At 34.0% G+C, this 21073-nt stretch overlaps 1 protein-coding gene across 3 annotated transcripts in view; it reads left to right on the top strand.

The window, feature by feature from the left end:
- The window catches only part of adarb1b (adenosine deaminase RNA specific B1b), a 321626-nt gene that overhangs the window by 198794 nt on the left and 101759 nt on the right, over nucleotides 1-21073 (top strand). For 2 of the 3 annotated variants that reach the window (XM_087268391.1, XM_087268392.1), the window contains exon 3: nucleotides 7798-7846. Coding sequence is in view for 1 of the 3 variants with exons in the window: in XM_087268389.1 (XP_087124515.1) it covers nucleotides 18979-19081 (103 nt within the window). In the remaining 2 variants the exon portion in view is untranslated. Of the gene's footprint in view, nucleotides 1-7797; nucleotides 7847-18865; nucleotides 19082-21073 lie in introns of those variants that run through there. The other variant, XM_087268389.1, reaches the window with a different exon arrangement.

Below are 21073 nucleotides of genomic sequence, written 5' to 3' on the forward strand. Positions count from 1 at the left end.
AAAAGCAACGCTAAGAAAATACCAAGTAAATGTATGTAAACTTCTTGACTGTCTAGAAATTAATAAAAAAAATCATTATTCTGACATTTAGCAAATGTAAATCATTTAGGTAATCCTAAAGGACCTAAAATAGTAAAAGTTTAGTATGACGTTTAGTATTTACCATCAGACATTAAAAAAATGGTTATGTTCCTCTTTTTAGAGTGTATGTACACTTCTGGTTTCAACTGTATATAAATATGTAAAAGTGTTTATTTAATAGATACTTCTGTTGAAGATTGATCTAGCAACTTTTCTGTTATAGTTTGGAGTGTTTAAAGCAGGGGTGCCCAAACCTTTTTGTATTAAGAGCCAAAAACCAAGTATCATTATGAGCAGTGTGGCCAAAGGTAAATATGCCAAACTATATAACATTAAAGTTGTCAGGGGTAATTTCATAATATTTAAATGTAAATAAATAAAAAACATTACTAATCATATTAACTAATGCAGTGTAACTTTTAAAATGATAGCTTAATGCAATAAAAACATAGCAGCGGGGTTCAGTGCTAATTCTGCCTTTGCCTTCATTTGCTCACCAAAGACTTTGCATTGTCCTCTATCCATCAGGTATGATATTTAATTGAAACATTTCATTTCAATTAGGTTATAAGAATAAAACAAACAAACAAAAGATTACATTTATGTGAAAAGACAATCTCTAGTAGGGTTGGGTATCGTTTGGGGTTATTTCGATACCGGTGCTAAATCGATACTTTTAAAACGGTACCGGAGCCTGAACCGATACTTTTTAGCCACAAAATTATTTGCCTGAAAAAATATTGTTATCATTATAATTGAACAATATAAATATATATTTATAATAACCTTAAAGTAAACATCAATTCATATTTTATGTATTTGAATTGCATTATATTTCTTTTAATCATTTGTTTGTTAACATGAATGCAAGATTTGCATTATGCTATTAACATTACATCAGCTTACTGCTAGGCTATCATCAAAATCAGGGAACATCTTTTTTTCTGGGTTTAGGCCTTGTGACTACTTTTACATGGACATCAGTGATCTAATGATTTAGCCTTAATCTGAATAACACAATACTATAACTCAGGTGTTTACATGAGTTGCTTTTTTTAATGTTACATTTATGACCCCCAGTTACATGTTATAGCGCATAGATCCATTAACTTCATTGCATTACCTGCCTATAATGTTTTCTTTGCAGTTTGTGTCTGTGGTCCTTTAAGATAATCAAAAATCACTGTTTACTTGGTAGATTCTAATCAGATTAAAATCAGAGTATCCATCTAAACCTGGCATGTCCAAACTCGGTCCTGGAGGGCCGGTTTCCTGCAAAGTTTAGTTCCAACCTTAATCAGACACACCTGGGCTTGCTAATCAAGCTCTTTCTAGGCTTTCTAGAAACATCTTGCAGGTGTGTTGAAGCAAATTGGAGCTAAAATCTGCAGGACACCGGCCCTCCAGGACCGAGTTTGACCACCCTTGATCTAAACATAAATGGTGTCCATCTAAATTTACTCACTGAAAGTGCCAGATGATGTCACAAGCCAGCCTGATCTCACGAGAAAATGTAAGTATTTTACGTTTTGGCAGTTTAGTGGCTAATTCGTACAAATTCGTACGAGTTCAGTCGTAAAAAAATTGTACGATTTTAAAAAGGTGGCGTGGCACCTAACCCCACCCTTAAACCCAACCGTCATTGGGGGATGAGCAAATCGTACTAAAATGTACAAATTAGATCGTACAAATTCGTACGAATTAGCCACTAAATGAAAAAGTTACGAATTGCCGTGAGATTGTGTTGGTCAGTCATATTGCTCACCTTTAAGTTGATTCCATGGTCCCTCACATTTCATAAGTTTGATGTGTTTCCCCCCTTACCCGCAACTTTTGTAAAGCTTCTGCTGCATGTTGGTGTGTCAGAATCCTTGCTTGTAAAATATAGCTATACTTTAGAATGCTTAGTTCAAGCAAATTAGATGAATGCGATCGTGTGTGTTGATGAAGGGAGTCGCTGGCCGCATGCGCCGTACTGCGCAATTTGCCTTCTATAAGCAACAAGAACAAACGCCTGACATGATCGCTGACATTTCCGTGTGGAGTTTGTTTGTGTTCACGTGGGTTTCCTCCGGTTTCCCCCACAATCCAAAAACATGTGCTGTAGGTTAATTGAATAAACTAAATTGGCCATAGTGTATGTGTGTGAATGAGTGTGTATGGGTGTTTCCCAGTACTGGGTTGCAGCTGGAAGAGCATCCGCTGTGTAAAACATATACTGGTTAAGTTGCCTGTTCATTCCACTGTGGCAACTCCTAATGAATAAACCAAAGGAAAATGAATGAATGTTTGATAACTAAGTGTTTTTGATAAGACTGTAAAACTGGGGTCACCAATCTCGGTCCTGGAGGGCAGGTGTGCCTGCAGGGTTTAGCTCTAGCTTGCTTCAACACACCTGCCTGGATGATTCAAGTATACTTAGTAAGACCTTGATTAGCTTGTTCAGGTGTGTTTGATTAGGGTTGGAGCTGAAATCTGTAGGACACCGGACCTCCAGGAACAAGTTCGGTGACCCCTGCTTTAGAATAACAGTCCATTAGTTAATGTGTTAACTAACATTAACATAGTATGACTTATGTTGAGCATTTATTAATCATAGTTCAACATTAACCAATGCATTATTAAAATCAAAAGTTGTGCTTGTTCACATTAGTTAATGCACTTTGAATTAACATGAACCTTAACTTAAATAACAGGGTCCCACTTTATATTAACTGGCCTTAACTAATATGTACTTACACAGGAATTAGTAGTTTGTTACAATGTACTTATTGTGTAAAAACAAGTATTTATTGTGTACTTATGCTTGATTAAATACATGTATGTAATTACATCTGTAATTAACTTTTGTAATTACATTTGTAAATACACTGTTGACCATCCCTTACACCTTAACTCACCCTTAAACCTACCCATGCCCCCAAACGTGTCGATAACCCAACCTCTATCCCAACTCAAAAGCACCACAAGTGTTCACAAATACATTATAAACACAGTAAGTACATTGTATTTATTTTTTTGATGTAAGTACATAGTAGTTAAGGCTACTTATTATAAAGTGGGACCAATAACAGTAACAAACATAAACAAATACCGTAATAAATGTATTACTGATAGTTTGTCCATGTTGTTAAATGGACCATTATTTAAAAGTGTTACCCTGTTTTTTAATCCTGTGATAGAAGAAGACGACGACCCAGGATAACAGCACTTTTACTATCTCTCTGACATTTTCACTAGGATAGAAGCTTCAACTGAGCGTGAAAAGTTCAAGGCTCCCTTTTCGTGTGTATCTTCTCACAGTTTTCCCCACACACTCTTCTTGGTGTTTGCCGATAGCTTCAGAAAAGATGCTGAGTGCTTCTCTCCGGCCTGTGCTGAACTCAGCTGGCCATCAGTGAAAGAAGTGATTTACATGCTTCACAGCTCAAAGTGTTTGCGCGAAATAGAGCGAGGATCGCCCTCAGACTTTTACTCAGGACAGCTCTGTGTATCAGTGTTTACTGTAAAAAGATAACCCGCTTATCTTTCCAAACCTAGATCACTTTTGTCTGTGGAACACAAATGGAGAAACTTTATTATGGAAATGTAGAGACTGGAGAAACTGCAGATTTAAAAATGGCAAACTGGTGAAATGTATTTTAAGTCTTGTGAAGCAGTATGTGAAAGCTTTTTGTGTTGTTACAGCTTCAGTCTTTCCAGCCTCAGCGTGTACTATTAGTTTAGTTGAAACAGCCTGTTCAGAAGCGTGGATATTTGTTGATTCTTATTATTCCAAAAATGTTCTGCTCTAGTGGATAATATGTCCAACCATCCATCCATCCATCCTGGATAATATATCCATATATTCTTCCATTCCGGATAATATATCCATCCATCCTTCCATCTATCCATTGTGGATAAAGTTTCCATCCATCCATTCATCCATCATAATATATCCATCCATCCATCCATCCATCCATCGTGGATAATATGTATTTATCCATCCATCCATCCATCCATCCATCCATCCATCCATCGTGGATAATATGTATTTATCCATCCATCCATCCATCCATCCATCCATCCATCCATCCATCCATCCATCCATCGTGGATAATATGTATTTATCCATCCATCCATCCATCCATCCATCCATCGTGGATAATATGTATTTATCCATCCATCCATCCATCCATCCATCCATCCATCCATCCATCCATCCATCCATCCATCCATCCATCCATCCATCCATCCATCCATCCATCCATCCATCCATCCATCCATCCATCCATCCATCCATCCATCCATCCATCCATCCATCCATCCATCCATCCATCCATCCATCCATCCATCCATCCATCCTTCCTTCCTTCCTTCCTTCCTTCCTTCCTTCCTTCCTTCCTTCCTTCCTTCCTTCCTTCCTTCCTTCCTTCCTTCCTTCCTTCCTTCCTTCCTTCCTTCCTTCCTTCCTTCCTTCCTTCCTTCCTTCCTTCCTTCCTTCCTTCCTTCCTTCCTTCCTTCCTTCCTTCCTTCCTTCCTTCCTTCCTATCCTTTTTCTTCTATCCATCCATCCTTTTGTCTTATTTCTATCCATCCATCCATCATGGATAATATATCCATCCATCCGTCCATCTATCCTTCACAAATAATATATCCATCCATCTATCCATCACGGATAATATACCCATCCATCCGTCCATCTATCCATTATGGATCTATCCATCCATCAACCCATCCATCCATCATGGATAATATATCCATTCATCCTTCCATCCATTGTGGATATTATATCCATCTATCGTGGATAATATATCCATCCATCCATCCATCCACCCTTTCTTCCCTCTTTCTGACATCCATCCACCCGTCCGTCCCTCTGTCCATCCCTTCGTCCAATTTTTGTCCATTAGCCTGTGCGTCCAATTTCTGTCCTCCTGTCTGTCCACTCAATTTCTTCTCCTCCCTCTGTCCATCCATCCATCTATCCATCCGCTTCGAGTGCATTCAGTCGCATAAAAATATGTGAAATGAAAAGACAAATATTTTAGATTTTTTTTACAGTGTTCAGATCAAACACACACACACAGAACATCTAAACACCAGTGCAGAAAACGCTGCAATGTATCCTCAGTGAACAAAGGAATCTGTCAGGGTTCTAGAAACGTGCTGCCCGCTGCTTTTTATTGCGTTGCATTTTTCCTCCATAAATCATCCCCCTGCTGCTGTTGCTCTGCAGGTCTTACTAGTAAAGCAGACATGATTTAAGAATTTTAAACTCTTCCCTCTTAGCATTTTCTACTTGTAAATATGACTGCCATCATTGTGCATCATTATTCCTATCCTCATCATTTACTGTATGTCAAATCACATTTTCTCCTGGATTTAGCTCATTCCTCATTAAGTTTAGATGTTAGAACTGATAGAATGTAATATTTTAAATAAGACAACAAATGATGTGTGCCACAGATCAATGGTGAGGCAGAGACAGAGATGAGTTTAAGCAATATTTTCTCAGAATTAACAGTAAGTAGAATAACTTATGAAAAAAGTAATTTGTTAGACAAAGCAAAGAATTTAACAAAAGTAACAACCCTTAAAGGGATAGTTCACCCAACAATAAACATTTACTCATTATTTACACTCTCTCAAGAGGTTTGAAGCCTTTGAGTTTCTTTCTTCTGATGAACACAAAAGAAGATATTATGAAGAAATCATTTTCATTTCACAAATCTAACATCTAAACTTGAACTAACAACTTACTTAAAGGGCTCCTGTGATGAAATCAACTTTTGTAAGCTTTAGACAGGACTGTCTGTATGTATAGTGTGTCCACAGTCATATTAGAGTGATATAAACCCAATAAGTCTTATTTTTTAAATGTTAAAATACGACCCAAAACTCAGTAATTTTGAGTGTAGTATTCCCCACCCACCAATTGCTTGACAGGTGCCATGCTTCTATAATAACATGTATACACATGCCCAAAGAACTTTTTTTTTTTTTTGGAAAAAAGCTGGGATCAAAATATCAGTTACAACTCTGTGATTCTTATAAGTTTGTAACATTTTAAACACTGAACATGTTTGTAATAAAGACAGTAAAAGCGCTATCTAATTCTTAACCCCTATAATCACTATGCATGGTGTCAGTAAACGCTAATGTGTGTGTGTGCATTTGTGTGAGACTCATTATTTCAGTAAGGCTTGAATAAACTCCACCACAAATACATGGATTAAACTTGGTATTGTTGACTGATGAGCTGTATTTCAGCTTCATCCGAGTCTTTCTGTGTCACTCACTGCTGTTTATCTGACATAGCAAATGATTATAAGCAGACACAGGCAGCAATAACAGTTACCCTGTACTCAGACACCAACATGGGCAGATTTTGGTGGCTATAATACATTATCTGATGGGTATTTTGAGCAGAAACTTAACAGACACATACGGGAGATACCGAAGGCTAATCTTGTAAAAGGGGTAAAACTGGTCCCCTTTAAATAGAGATTAAAAAAAAAAGATTTTCAGTGTGTCAACACTTGATCTAAACTAATTGAAGTAAGAAAACACAAATACAGACTAACTAAAACAAACAAAGCTAATAGCTTAGCTTAAGGGCGCTATTAATGTTGATCTTAAAATGGTTTAAATAATTTAAAACCTGCTTTTATTCTGGGCAAAAAATAAATATAATTATCATGAAAAGAAAAATTATATATATATATATATGCAGTTGAAGTCAGAGTTATCAGTTCTCCTGAGAATTATTATTAACCCCCGCTTGTTTTTTTTAACACATTTCTAAACGTAATAGTTTTAATAACTCCGTTATAATTTTATCTTTGCCATGATGACAGTAAATAATATTTGACTAGATATTTTTCAAGACACTTCTATACAGCTTAAAGTGACATTTAAAGGCTTAACTAGGTTAATTAGGTTAACTAGGCAGGTTAGGGTAATTAGGCAAGTTATTGTATAATGATGGTTTGTTTTGTAGACTATGGAAAAAATATATAGCTTAAAGCTTAAAATTTTGTCCTTAAAATGTTTTTTTTTTGTTTTTTTTTAAACTGCTTTTATTCTAGCCGGAATAAAACAGATATGTCTTTCTCCAGAAGAAAAAAATATTATCAGACATACTTTAAACGTTTCCTTGCTCTTTTAAATAGCATTTTGGAAATATTTAAAAAAGAAAAAAATTCAAAGGGGGCTAATAATTTTGACTATATATATATATATATATATATATATATATATATATATATATATATATATATATATATATATATGTTAAGTGCAGCCCTTATTCCTAATTGGACTTATTTTTACTTCTTCACTTTTATGAGGGACATTTACGGCCGAGCTCTTTTTATTCTGATGCTCGCCACATGTCACCTGATGTGTTTAGCACAGCCGTTAGCTCATGTTTTTGCAGTGTTCTCCTGCAGGTGGAAGTTTTGAGACGCTCTGTAATGTGGAAAGTTGTTGACGTGACATGAGATTGAAATGAAAGCTGCAGGAGAGAGAGAGAGAGAGAGAGAGAGAGCAAGACAGAATGAGAGAGAGAAAGAGAGATTGTATCTAAATGCTACTGTGAGTGAACTATGTGTTTGTAAAGTGATGCAGAAGGTAGAAACTTACTGCTGCGCTAGAGCTGAAAATGCATCATGGTCTGCTAATATTTTGTTTTTAATCGTGTATCTCTGTGTTTTATTTCTTGTGTCTGTGCAGGCTAGGTGAGCGAGGAGTATTGGTGTTCTGGCGGCAAGTACAAATCCAGGTATGTGCCTTCTGGTTTACTTCAGTTGAATTCTGCGATGTACTTATTCTGTTAAAATAAATGTCCACTGGTATGATGGAGGGGTGTACAAAATGTACTTTTTTTTGTCAATAACATTAATTACTTGAAATTTAGCTGAGTGTGTGTTTTTTGTTCTGTGTAACTTGGCTGGTTTATGCTTGTTATGGATGGATGGCTGGATGGATTGATAGATTTTTTTTATGAGCTTTTATTTTGTATTTAATATGTACATCTTAGTGTAGGATGTCTGTCTCTTACATTGACCAAGGCTGATAAGAAATACAGTAAAAATTGTCTAATTAAATCTGTCTTAATATATTTCGAAATATAATTTGTTCATAAAATGTAATATAATTTGGCAGAGGAATTGTTTTGGCTATTTCTTTAGAAATAAATTGAATCAACTGAATTAAATCAATTGAAAATTGAATTATTATACTCAACTTCCTTATTTAATCAGTTGAAATCACTTCATATTTTAATTTTGTGGATTTCCCTTAATTTTTTCTCAAAATAACAGTATTTATATGAAATTATTTGACTTTTTATTTGACTTGAAAACTTGTTTTATTTTTTACATTAATACTGAAATTTGAATTAAGTATTCTTTGATATTTTATATATTATATTATAAACTATGTAATAAAATAATTAAGTAAAAACTTTAACTTTGAAAGAACTGCTTTGTTTTAATTAGTGAAAATATAATTTATTCATAAGATGTAATATAATTTGGCAGTGGAATTGTTTTGGCTATTTCTTTAGAAATAAATTTAATCTATTTTTCATGATTAATATACTCAACTGTCTTTTTTAATCAGTTAAAAGCACTTTATATTTTAATTTTGTGGATTTCCCTTAATATTTTTCCTCAAAAGAACAGAATTTATATGAAATTTTTTGACTTTTTATTTGACTTGAGAAATTGTTTTATTGTTTTACTTTAATACTAAAATATGAATTAAGTATTCTTTGATGTTTTATATATTATATTATAAGCTATGTAATAAAATAATTAAGTAAAAACTTTAACTTTAAAAGAACTGCTTTGTTTTAATTAGTGAAAATATAATTTATTCATAAGATGTAATATAACTTGGCTGTGGAATTGTTTTGGCTATTTCTTTAGAAATAAACTGAATCCATGTTTTTGATTAATACACTCAAATGTCTTATTTAATCAGTTGAAAGCACTTGTGCTGATTCAAATTTTATTTTTGTGGATTTCCCTTAATTTTTTCCTCAAAGAACAGAATTTATATAAAATTATTTGACTTGAGAACTTTTTTTTTGCATTAATATTGAAATATGAATGAAGTATTCTTTGATATTTTATATATTATGTTATAATCTATATAAACAAATAACTGAGTACAAACTTTAACTTTAAAAGAACTGCTTTGTTATAATTATTTTAAACATAATTTATTTCTTTGACAGCTGAAATTGAAATACTGATTTAGTGTGCAATATATTGTCTATGTTAAAAAGAAAATGTTCCACAAGTTATTCTGAAATTACTTACATTTTTATGAATTAAATATATATATATTAAAACTGATCTGTATTTAACATATTATTGCTGAATTAATAATGAAGTATCAATTAAAATTTTACATCGTAAAAAGTCTTTATTTACTTAAAGGGAGTCACTTTTTATGTAAAGTCAACTATTTGTTTTAAAAGCCCCAGGTTTACTGACTTATTTTAAGTTAGGTAAACTAATAACTTTTTACAGTGTCAAAAAATACATCAATAAAATGGCCAGTGTGTATGTTTGGGTGAAGTTCTGTCATTCTGTGATTGCACAGGGGTTTTCTGTTAAACTTTAAGTGTTTGGAATCTGTTTCTGAGGCAGTAATTTTAGCGAGCAGGTCAGGTCAGTTTTGCTTTTGCATTTCTGGTTTATTTTACCTAGAATATCTTTGAGATAATGCTGTGTTTCCATTTTATTTCGTTAGAGGGCGATGGAGAGCATAACATAATTGCATTATTCACACAATCTGCTTCTGTGTGCAGTTGCTGTAAATTTACATGATGAATTACACCAGTTGATAAGAGCAACAAAACATACAGCTTTATTATGCACAGAATCTAAAAATATATTTGCTGACACTATATGGAAAAATAAGGCTTGCTTTCTGAAAATAGGTGCTTGGCTTTTTATTTTATTTTCATTGCATATGAAGTTTGCATACATTTAATTTGATTTGAGTCATTGTGTTTCTTAGTTGTTTTGTCAAACTTGCAATCATGATGAAAGAACATTATGTAGAAATACTGAAGCAACATCTCAAGACATCAGCCAGGAAATTAAAACTTGGCCAAATGGGTCTTCCAAACAGACCAAGCCCCTTAGCATATACTGCCAGATTAGTTAAAATGTGCTTTAAGGACAACAGAGTGAATGTTTTGGAGTGGCCATCACAAAGCTTTGAGCTCAATCCTATAGAAAATTTGTGGGCAGAGTTGAAAAAGCTTGTGCGAGGAAGACGGGCAACAAATCTGACTCAGTTACACCAATTCTGTCAGGAGGAATGGGCCGAATTTCCTTCAAACTATTGTGAGACACTTGTAAAAGGATACCCAAAAGTTTTGACTAAAGTTATACTGTTTAAAAGCAAAGCTAAAAAATACAAAGGAAATGTATGTAAACTTTTGACTGTCTAGAAATTAATGAAAAAATCCAAAAATAAATAAATTAATTATTTTATTATTCTGGCATTTAGCAATTTTAAATAATTTATGTAATCCTAACGGACCTAAAATAGTAAACGTTTACTATGATCTACCATCAGACATTTAAAATAAAAAAAAGGGTAGAGTGTATGTAAACTTCTGGTTTCAACTGTATCTGCACACCACTGATTATCAATAGCAACCTTCTGCAACCTGATTTTCATCTAATGTAAATCTCTGTATATAGCTAATACATCCTGTACAATGTTCATAGTACATCCATATGTAAATATCCCCATTATTTTTATTTAATTGCACTTTATAATTTATACCTATATCCTGCACTTGCTGTTGCTTGTTGCACTCCTGCTTAGACCTAAACTTTGTTGCATTGCACTTGCACATGTGTAATGAAAATAAAATGAAATCTAACCTAATAATAATCGTCCTCTTCATTATCACCATCATCTCAGCTTACATCAAATTCAAATTAAACATCAAAAATCAAATTAAACTATATAACTTTAAAGTTATATTGTTGAAAACTGACTTACCTAATTTAAGTTAAAAACATTGGTTGTCATAACAGTTGTCATAACTTCTTACATCGTAAATGTGTCAAAATGTAATTCTTCTTGTCCAAAAGCATTGTATAATTTATATATTAAGTCTGAAAGGCCATTGAAAAACATGTTACTATACCAAAGTCACTATTATTATTATTTATTTGTTTTTAAATCGTCTGTGTGTGTGCGGTGCGCATCGTCTATGCAAAATACTGGACGAGGTGCAGTGCTCTTCATTGACCTCAAGATGGCGATAATTTCCTCCAGATCGTCATTCTAAACCTGCATAAGCTGATGTTCTTGCTAGAAAGGATACAGTTGCAGTCTGAAGTTAATAAGAAATATTTATATTATTTATTTAATTAAGCATTTATTGTATTTTATTAATCATCACAGTAATGTAATGACAGTAATTATATCGGATATTCTTCTTATTATTTATTAAATTATCTATTCAATTATATTTTCTAACCCTTAACCCAACCATAAGGTTAAAACTTATATTCACGTTATTTATTAAGTTACCCATTATTTTAATTTATTAACATCTACCTCCATCTAATCCTAACCATCAAATTGATGTGAACACAGTAAATATGCCAAGTATTATTAACATTATTAAATTACCCATCAAATTGTATTTTATTAACACCCTACCCCCACCCCAACCATAAACCTGCCCCTCACATAAAAAATATGAATTATTTTTGTGCAGTGTCACAACAGTTATGTTACATTGATGTGAGTATCTGCAGCCGTATCCCTTCTAGCTTTTAGCATAAGCTGATGAGCAGATCCAGACCGCTTCATGATTAAAGACTTGTTGAATCTTGCTTAACATCTGTTGCATTTGATGGTGATTATAGATAGTTTAAAACTGAACTTCTGAGAGCCTTTCTGATCGTTTGCTTTCTGCATTATTTATTTTATTTTCATCCTCTCAGAGTGTCTTCAGAAGTCGCATGGATGTGGTGTTTTGATGAAGTATTAGATGAAAAAAATACGCTTAAATGCTGCTGAAAGTGAGTAGGGATGTATTAAGTCTCTGATGTTTGCTTTCACCAGCTTAGCGACTTAAAAAACTTCTATCAAACTGAGACTGGGTCCTGTGTGTGAACTATTTTAGTCTATATTTACTGCATTTTTAGAAATGTTACCATAAATCAGCTTTCCAAGCATATTGCTGTTATTGCTGAAACTGTGGTGTACTGTGTCATTCATTCATTCATTCATTTATTTATTTATTTATTTATTTATTTATTTATTTATTTATTTATTCATGCAATATTGATGATTTTAGTGTGTTTAATATTTCAGGTTAAACTTAACGGAAATTTGAACATTTTTATTGTTTTATTTCATGTAACATATTTGTTGTTGTTGTTGTTGTTTTTGTTGTTGTTGTTGTTTTTGTTGTTGTTGTTGTTGTTTAGTTTTAAATAAGGTATTCATAATATTTACCTTGTCTTATACAGGCTAAATTATTATTCCTCATGTATTTTTTTATTCTTTATTTAAATATTTTATCATAATTCCTATTATATTTTGTCGTTGTAAAAAAAGTCGTATTTATTTTAGTAAAAAAAAAACATTTAAACGTAAAAGCTGCTAAGGCCCTTAATTTTAGCTCTCTTAATAAATAAATAAATATTATACAACTATATATATATATATATATATATATATATATATATATATATATATATATATATATATATATATATATGTGTATATATATATATATATATATATATATATATATATGTAGTTTTTTTTTTTATATTTTTAATTTCTGAGATTCAGCAAGACGGTGGCCATCTGCCTGTCATACTGAGCAGAGCGAAGACGGTTGACCGCCACTTGAAAGTGACAGAGACCACAAAATAAGTCCTTAGGTTAGAAAGACTCAGCATAAATTTCAAACTACAGCTGATCAAATCATTATAAAACAAGTAGGTAACATTCTAAGTCGATCTCAGTCTTTTGAATGTTGTAGTGCTGTATTCATACAATAGTAATCTGGTGGTGTTTGCTTTGCCTTGGCTTGTTTGGGGTTAATTATTGGGATTTCCTAATTGCAGCAGAAATAAATGTCTGTAGACTGATGGCATTTCATGTCACGTTCAGCCTTATAATCTTAAAATGTGAGCAAATTCAGCTGTTTTGTCATCACTTTAGACATTACGCTAGAGAATCATTCAAATGTTAGCTCTAAAGGGACGTTGGTGAATGAGCAATGGTTTCTGCTGTTCTGACGTCAGCTGCAGATGTGAATGAATGGTGGAAGAAAGTAGTTCCTCATACTAGATGATTTTTGAGACTCTCCATGTTTGATTTTCTTTTTTATACACACGATTATGTCGTCGAACTGTTATATTAATGCAATATCACACGAGTAGCAGTGCGATGTGGCTTTATATAATTACTGGTGGTACACTAAGGCACTTTGACCTTGAGCCAATGCACGCCTCCCACCAGTGCAAATACACAGCCATATTGCATTGCTACTCATGTGATATTGCTCATATATATATTTATACATATATACAATGTGTGTTATTATTATTATTATCAATGTGTGTATAATATTATTTATTTGTTTAGATAATTATTTAAATCTTTTTTTGATTGCTACAGAACAAACCAACTTAACTTGCCTAGTTATCCTAGTTAAATTGCACTTTCAGCTAAATACTTGTATTTTGCCATCATCATGGTAAAGTAAACTAAAATGTAATGATAGTTTTGTCTCCAATTGTCTTTTGTCTGTATGTGCGTCATATATTACCACATAGAAAGGGAAAATCATTGAGAGGATGTCAGGGGAGTAAGCGTTATTTATTTCTTTATTTGTTTTGGGCCGTGCTGAAACTTAACCCATGTTTCTCATTGGCTGTGATGGCTTGTGATGTCATTACCTGAATTGGCCGAGAGCCCCAGACTGATCTTGCCTCAGGTTTAAAGCGTGGGATGTGAGAAAGAGCAGATAAGTGAGAAAACAAACCCAGCGCGAAAATCCTCCAGCGCTTGCTGTTTACTCTCCCTAACCTTGTAAAAACTCTACCAGTGTCCTCTTCTCTCTGATTCTCTCTCAATCTCTTCTTCTGGACAAAATCTTACTTGTTTTGTTTCAGCTGGAATGAAAGCAGTTCTTAATTTTTTGTAACCATTTTAAGGTCAATAATATACGCAATTAAGCAAATATTTTTTGCCGTTGTCTAAAGAAGAAACCATCATTATACAATGACTTGCCTAATTAACCTAGTTAAGCCTTTAAATGTCACTTTAAGCAGAAAACTAGTATCTAGAAAAATATCTAGTCAAATATGATGTTTTGTCATCATCAAAGATAAAAGAAATCAGTTATTAGAAGTTATTAAAACTATTATGGTTAGAAATGTCCTGAATAAATCTTCCCTCTGTTAAAAAAAAAAAAAGATTAATATATATATATATATATATATATATATATATATATATATATATATATATATATATATATATATATATATATATATATATATATATATATAAATAAATTAAAAAAAAAAAAAATATATATATATATATATATATATATATATATATATATAGGGGGGCTAATAATTCAGGAGGACTACTAATTCTGACTGTACAAACATACAAAAAAGAAGAAGAAACACAATTAAGGGTGTTTTCACACCTACCTTATTTAGTTCGGTTAAATCGCACTAGTTTGTTTTCTCTCTTGGTGCGGTTCATTTGGGCAGGTGTGAACGTTACAATCGCACTTAAGTGCGCACTAAAAGCTGACCAAAAAAGCGTCGTGATACCTCCTTTAAGAATTGGTCTCGGTACGCTTTCAAATGAACCCTGGAGTGATTTGTTTGTGGTGAGAACATGATTCAAACTAAAACAGACCCAACTGCAAAAAGTACTGTGCCTTTTTGGACTAATCCAGCTGCCGTAGTTCGATGTACTGTACATTATGGGATGTGGACGAAAAATATTTGTTGACAGCGCTTTACCAACAATTTTAAACAGAGAGGGGGGGGGCATTAACGCTTTGGTAAGATTTCCGGAAGATGACCATGTCGCAGTTTCGCTAAATAAATTCATGCCTCCTCCTAAAGGGACTTGCAATGTGCCTTCGCCATTTGCAATGAATTAAAGCATTGTTTTCCATCCGCAGCCGCACTTTGTCTGTGAAGTGATGTATACAAACTAAATAATATACGATGACCAGGGATACAATCAGCCAGCACAGTCGTCCCTCCATAGCAAAAAGCAGCATTTTGCATCTGCCGATTTGTTTACTTGTGGGAGTTGCCATTTTAATTTTAATTCTGACCAGTCAAAATGCAGTTTAGGAAATATGTTTGAGAACATCTGGCCAATGAGTGATGTGGATTTTGTCACATGACTGCATTTTGGTTCTTTTCAACTGGTTCCGACCAAAGCAATCAGTGTGGTGTGAAAACAACCCAAAAACGGCAGAAAAGTGTTACAATGTATCATTTGTTGCTCTTAGTCCAGACCAAATGAACCAAATCACAGATGTGGAAGCACGCTAAAGCCTGGTTTATATTGGACACGTACGTTAGTTCCCTTGAGTGTGCGCAGTGAAAGTGACATAATTTCGGCTGGCGGATCGCATGTTTTTTTTTTGTTTGTTTTTTCGGGTAAACAGTTCGCGTGGCGCTGCATTTGATTTGAATTGAATATTAATCACTTTGAAGAGATTTTGTTTGAAACCAGTACGCCTGTACAGACACATTTATGATCCATCCATGTGTGATCATAGGGATAAGCAGATGACCAATAATTCTTGACTAGAAATTGCAACAGAAGTGGGAAAGGAGGAAAGTTTTCGTAAAAGTTTGGAAAAACTTGAGGGATAAATGTGTTAAAATCAAAAAGAGAGTCAAAAGTGGAGACCCAGGTGGTTTTAATACACAATTGCAGAGGATGTTATTTTACACTAATACATATATTACAATTTTGAATTTAAAACAATTTAATATTTACAAAACTAAAATGTCACAAATTATTTTGAAAACTGGAAAAGAATAATTGAACCTATCGGTTTACAGTATACTGATGTCTTATTTTTCTTAGGCTTTATTGGTGATAATGGTCAGGATTGTTGGACCATTATTGCCTTTTTAGTATATCAGTAGAGGACAAAAACTAGCCAGACAGTAATGTGTGAATTGTTGAGTGGGTTAAATAAAAAAAGTCATTAGTTTTTACATTTTTAGTAAGTGTACTTTGCTTTTATTCTTGCTGTAATAAAAATATACTTGTAGAGTAACAATGCTCTGTCATCAATATTTTAATAAACTTTAAAAGGTGTAACTTTCCAAGATATGAACAAAAGCAAGTGATGCATCAAAGTTTGAATTTATAAAATAGTTCTAAAATTTTTTATAATCATTAAAATAATTTCTAAAAATAATTAGTTCAAAAAGCTTAAATGATGATGATAAGACGTAGTTTTGGAAATTCTCTGTGAAAACTTCTCTGTTTATCCGTCTGATTTTACGATGGGTTTCTTTTGACAACTCCCTTTCGTTTTAAGGAATATCACTATGGCGAACGTGTCAAGTATAGAAGCATCGTCCATTTCATGAGGTGCGTGCGTATTCAGCGGAGATGCGCGATGTGACACCAGGCAAAGGTATTAAATCAGGCTTAAGGCTGATTTATACTTCTGCATCAAGCAGAATGCTCCGACACAACCATCACACGGTTGCCGGTGCTGATGCACACCACTCAAAATATGTAACTACACATCGCAACGACGCGTAGCGCAAGCTCTGTGATTGGTCGGCTTAGTAGCTGTGACCAGTGAGGGCGGGACCGACCGAGAGCTGCACAAACCTGTTGGAGCGAGTGTTTACAAGTGTCAAATCCCTTGAGGGAACTCCAGATGGAAACTTTTGTTTTGTGTTTATCTTGTGATTAAAGTTGTTGCACGTCTGTTGGTTCCGGCCTCTTAATAAGCGAGTTTTAACTGCTTACATTAAGGTAGCGTTCAGAAGAAAAAACACCTGCAAAGAAACTGGACACAGTAACATAAACACCTACTGCCAGCTAGTGTTTCGGAAGTGTTCTTGCAGAGCAACACAAATAGCAGAAGTATAAATGCATAGCTACAAGCAAGGCAGGCGCCATGGGTCAACGCAGAAGTATAAACCAGCCTTTAGAATTCTTATAAATACATATATAAATAAGAAACTTTAAACACTAATTTGTGGATAAAAAAAAAAAAATGAAAGAGAAAATTAGTCGGCACTAGGGTTGTAACGGTATGAATTTTTTACGGTATGATAATCGTCTAAAACAATACCACGGTTTGACGGTTTCGCGGTATACGGTATGTTACAAATGTTACAAAATAATAGAACAGTGAAGCAAATTTGACTTTTTCCAAATAATATATTTTCAGTTACTATAAACAACACCACTTACAATGAACAAATAAAAAAATAATAAAATAATAAATAATGTGTCAAAGTCCAAATAACGTCCAAATAAACATGGTGCAAATCCTCAGTAAAAAATAGATATAAATATTTACTATACTATAAATAGTTACATAACGAAACTAGATTCAATATGGAACATCCTTAGGTTTTATGTGCCAGCATGGATATGGTTGTCTGTGGATATGGATTAGGATATGGTTGTCTGCAATGCAGACAAACAGCTGCACCTTCATTTGCGTCTTTTGAAAACAGCAAGAGCAGCAGTTCATCTTTGCTGTGTCACTGTTTTGTCATGTTTCTGTGCTGCTGTGCATGCAAAAGTACTTAGTATGAGAATTGTTTCATGCAAAACTTTTTTTTTTTTGCGTTTTATTTAGCCGCGCATAAATGTATGCCTCTCATTCCGTGTTGTTCAAAAAGCTCATTGTTGGTGCACAAACAAAAGCGAAACCTATGCTTATTGGTTGTGATATAGCGAGTTTGAACCAATCTGGGCATGGAGGAGGGACAATGCATCAATGTATCATGTCTGGTTTGTCCGGAGACACAGTGACGAGCGTTTCTTTGTCAAATCAGCGTTGTAAAATTTTGATGACGTAAACGCACTGATTCCGGAGCCTCTGAAAGTCCACGAATGTTATGTATGTGGAAAGCTGAGATTCTCTTCTTTATGCCAATTTTTGAATTGTATGAATCGGATCAGCGGATCAAAAGTTATTAAACATTTAAGAGCAATACTTATTTTTAGCCGCGGGCGGCTGTCTCGGTCTTTAAGGGTTAAAACCGTTGATATGCAATTGTTCATGGTATGATAATCGTGCACGTTCAAATCGTGGTAGACCTTCATACCGGTATATTGTTACAACCCTAGTCGGCACCAATAGCCTAGTGGTTAGTGTGTCGACAAATAGCACCTAGGTGCTCGCGGCGACCTGAGTTCCCCTATCTCTGCTCCCTACACTTTTCTGTCTGTAAAATCTCCACTGTCCTATTCCAATAAAGGCAAAACCCTTAAAAAATGTATAAAAATATAAGAAAATTAAATCGAACACGTTCATTCAGATGGTTTGCATCATTTTTCTTCTGATTATTTATGTGCTCCACCTGACTCTGTGATTATGACAGGCTAATACATACTTTGCTGCTGTTGATATCAGACTGGAGTTCTTTCTCTCTCTCTCTCTCTCTCTCTCTCTCTCACACTGAGTTCTAGAGTAGGGGAGGGGCGAGCATGTGTGTGTGCGTGTGTATGTGTATATGTGTGTGTGTGTGTGTGTGTGTGTGGTAGAGCGAGGGAAGGGAAGGGTCTGCCGCTGCACACCTTCACTAGCGCTTGAGAAACAGCGAGCGAGCGCTAACAGGACAGTTGAGTTGAGTCAGGTATCTGCCGGTCTCCATGGCTCTGGTTCTGGACGCCGCTGCTCACTGCATGGGGGCCTATTACTGCCTCATACGCACCCGCTTCAAGAGGCGGCGCAAGAAACGCTCCGAGCGCAAAGGTCAGAACTCTTTCTCTTTAGCAGGCCTGATGGAGATCTCAGATCACTTTTAGAAAACTAGCAGCACTTATGATTTCATTTAACATTTATTTTTAGGATCTGTTTTGAACTGGGGCTGGAAAAATCTGACATTGCAATGTTTAGTTTTACTGCGATGTATATAGTGATCGGAATATAGTTTGTGTTAAGAGTATGATTTGAATAGCTCTATTTGGAAAGATTTCATTATTTTAGACGGACTGAGATGAGGCGACGCAGTGGCGCAGTAGGTAGTGCGGTCGCCTCACAGCAAGAAGATCGCTGGTTTAAGCCTGGTTCAAGTCAGTTGACATTTCTGTGTGGAGTTTGCATGTTTTCCCTGCGTTCGCGTGGGTTTCCTCAGGGTGCTTCGGTTTCCCCCACAGTCCTAAATAATAGGCTAAATAATCCATAATGTATGAGTGTGAATGAGTGTGTATGGTTGTTTCCCAGAGATGGGTTGCGGCTGGAAGGGCATCCGCTGCGTAAAAACGTGCTGGTTAAGTTGGCGGTTCATTCCGCTGTAATGACCCCGGATTAATAAAGGGACTAAGCCGAAAAGAAAATGAATAAATGATGACTGAGATGATTCTATGTCGTGGATCTGCATAAATTATAATAAATTACAAGCAAAAGCTAATACATAAACAGTGCTTTATTGTTTTCTGGAGAGTCTAACAGCAATTATGTACAGAAATTGAACAATCAAATGTAAAATAAAAGGCTCATCATTGTCTAAATATTACAAAAATAATCCTATTTAATCTTTTAAACTTTAATAAATGCTCTAATCTTGCGATGTGAGCTTTGCAGATACACACATTGCAATATCAATGCTCAAATTATATACTATTTAGCCTTAGAATTACTCTGTTTTATGTGTGTGTTCATATTAATTGAGAGTAGTGGTGTAACGGATCTTATGGTTTTGATCACATTAGTGTTTTTCAGTTTCAAATCGGACCGTTTTTTTTTTTTTTTTTTTCTGTATCAGCCAAAAAGTAGACGAGACAAATGCAATTTGCTTTCAATTTATTACTTAACAGCACTGCAAGAAACTTTTGCTTTTAACAAACAGAACTTAAAAGCTGTATTTTTATTAAAATAAAATGAAGAAATAATCAGCTAAATAATAATAAATAGTAAAACATGCATTACTGTGAAAAATTCACTGTTATTACTGTTGCTGATGACGCTAAATGTAGAAATCTAACATTATATTTGTACAACCCATATTTATTTTAGTCTCATTTTCAATAAATGATTCAGTCATTCACTCATAATCCTTCATGTTTCATTGCTAGATTTAGAATTATTCAGTGGCATATTTTTGATGGTGGATTGTTGCCACCTATTGGTTAAGTATTGTATTTGCTGCCTAAAACTTTTAATTTTTGAGCATCAAGGTAAATGCATACGACAGTGATTGTAATCGTTGCCATAAACATCAGGGATTATATCTAAACTGTCTGTTATGCCAGTATTGCTGTGCTATTTGACTGTATGTACACTCCAGAGTTTTACAAATGGTATTAAAAAACAAATGCGAACTGTAATTCAGGAAATAGAAAATTTTATATTTTTACGAAAACTTCATATTGAAGCCATACAAGCGATACAGTATTTGTGACCGATTGAAATGAGCTAGTGAAGGAAAATAGGCAATTTTTTTGTTCTGCCTGGTAAAATCTTGTATCAGTTTGAAAAAAATGAAGGAGAAAATAAAGTGTGTTAAGCCACAGGACTTTAGAAATATTGGAGAGTCTACAGGTCCTTATTTTCTTTTTAAAATAGCTTATCTTAAAGATTATTTAGTGTAAAACTACTATAGGATGTATGCCTTATTATTGCCTAATTATTTATTTTTTATTATTGTTACTTTGCAAAATTAAAGCACACTTTTTTACCAGTGCTTAAGATATTTAAAGAGTTACATTATGCATGTGAATAGTTTATTTGAGTGTAAGTTTATAT

This window comes from Danio rerio, chromosome 9 (genome assembly GCF_052040795.2).
Source record: "Danio rerio strain M-AB ecotype USA chromosome 9, GRCz13ab, whole genome shotgun sequence".
Classification (NCBI taxonomy): Eukaryota; Metazoa; Chordata; class Actinopteri; order Cypriniformes; family Danionidae; genus Danio; species Danio rerio.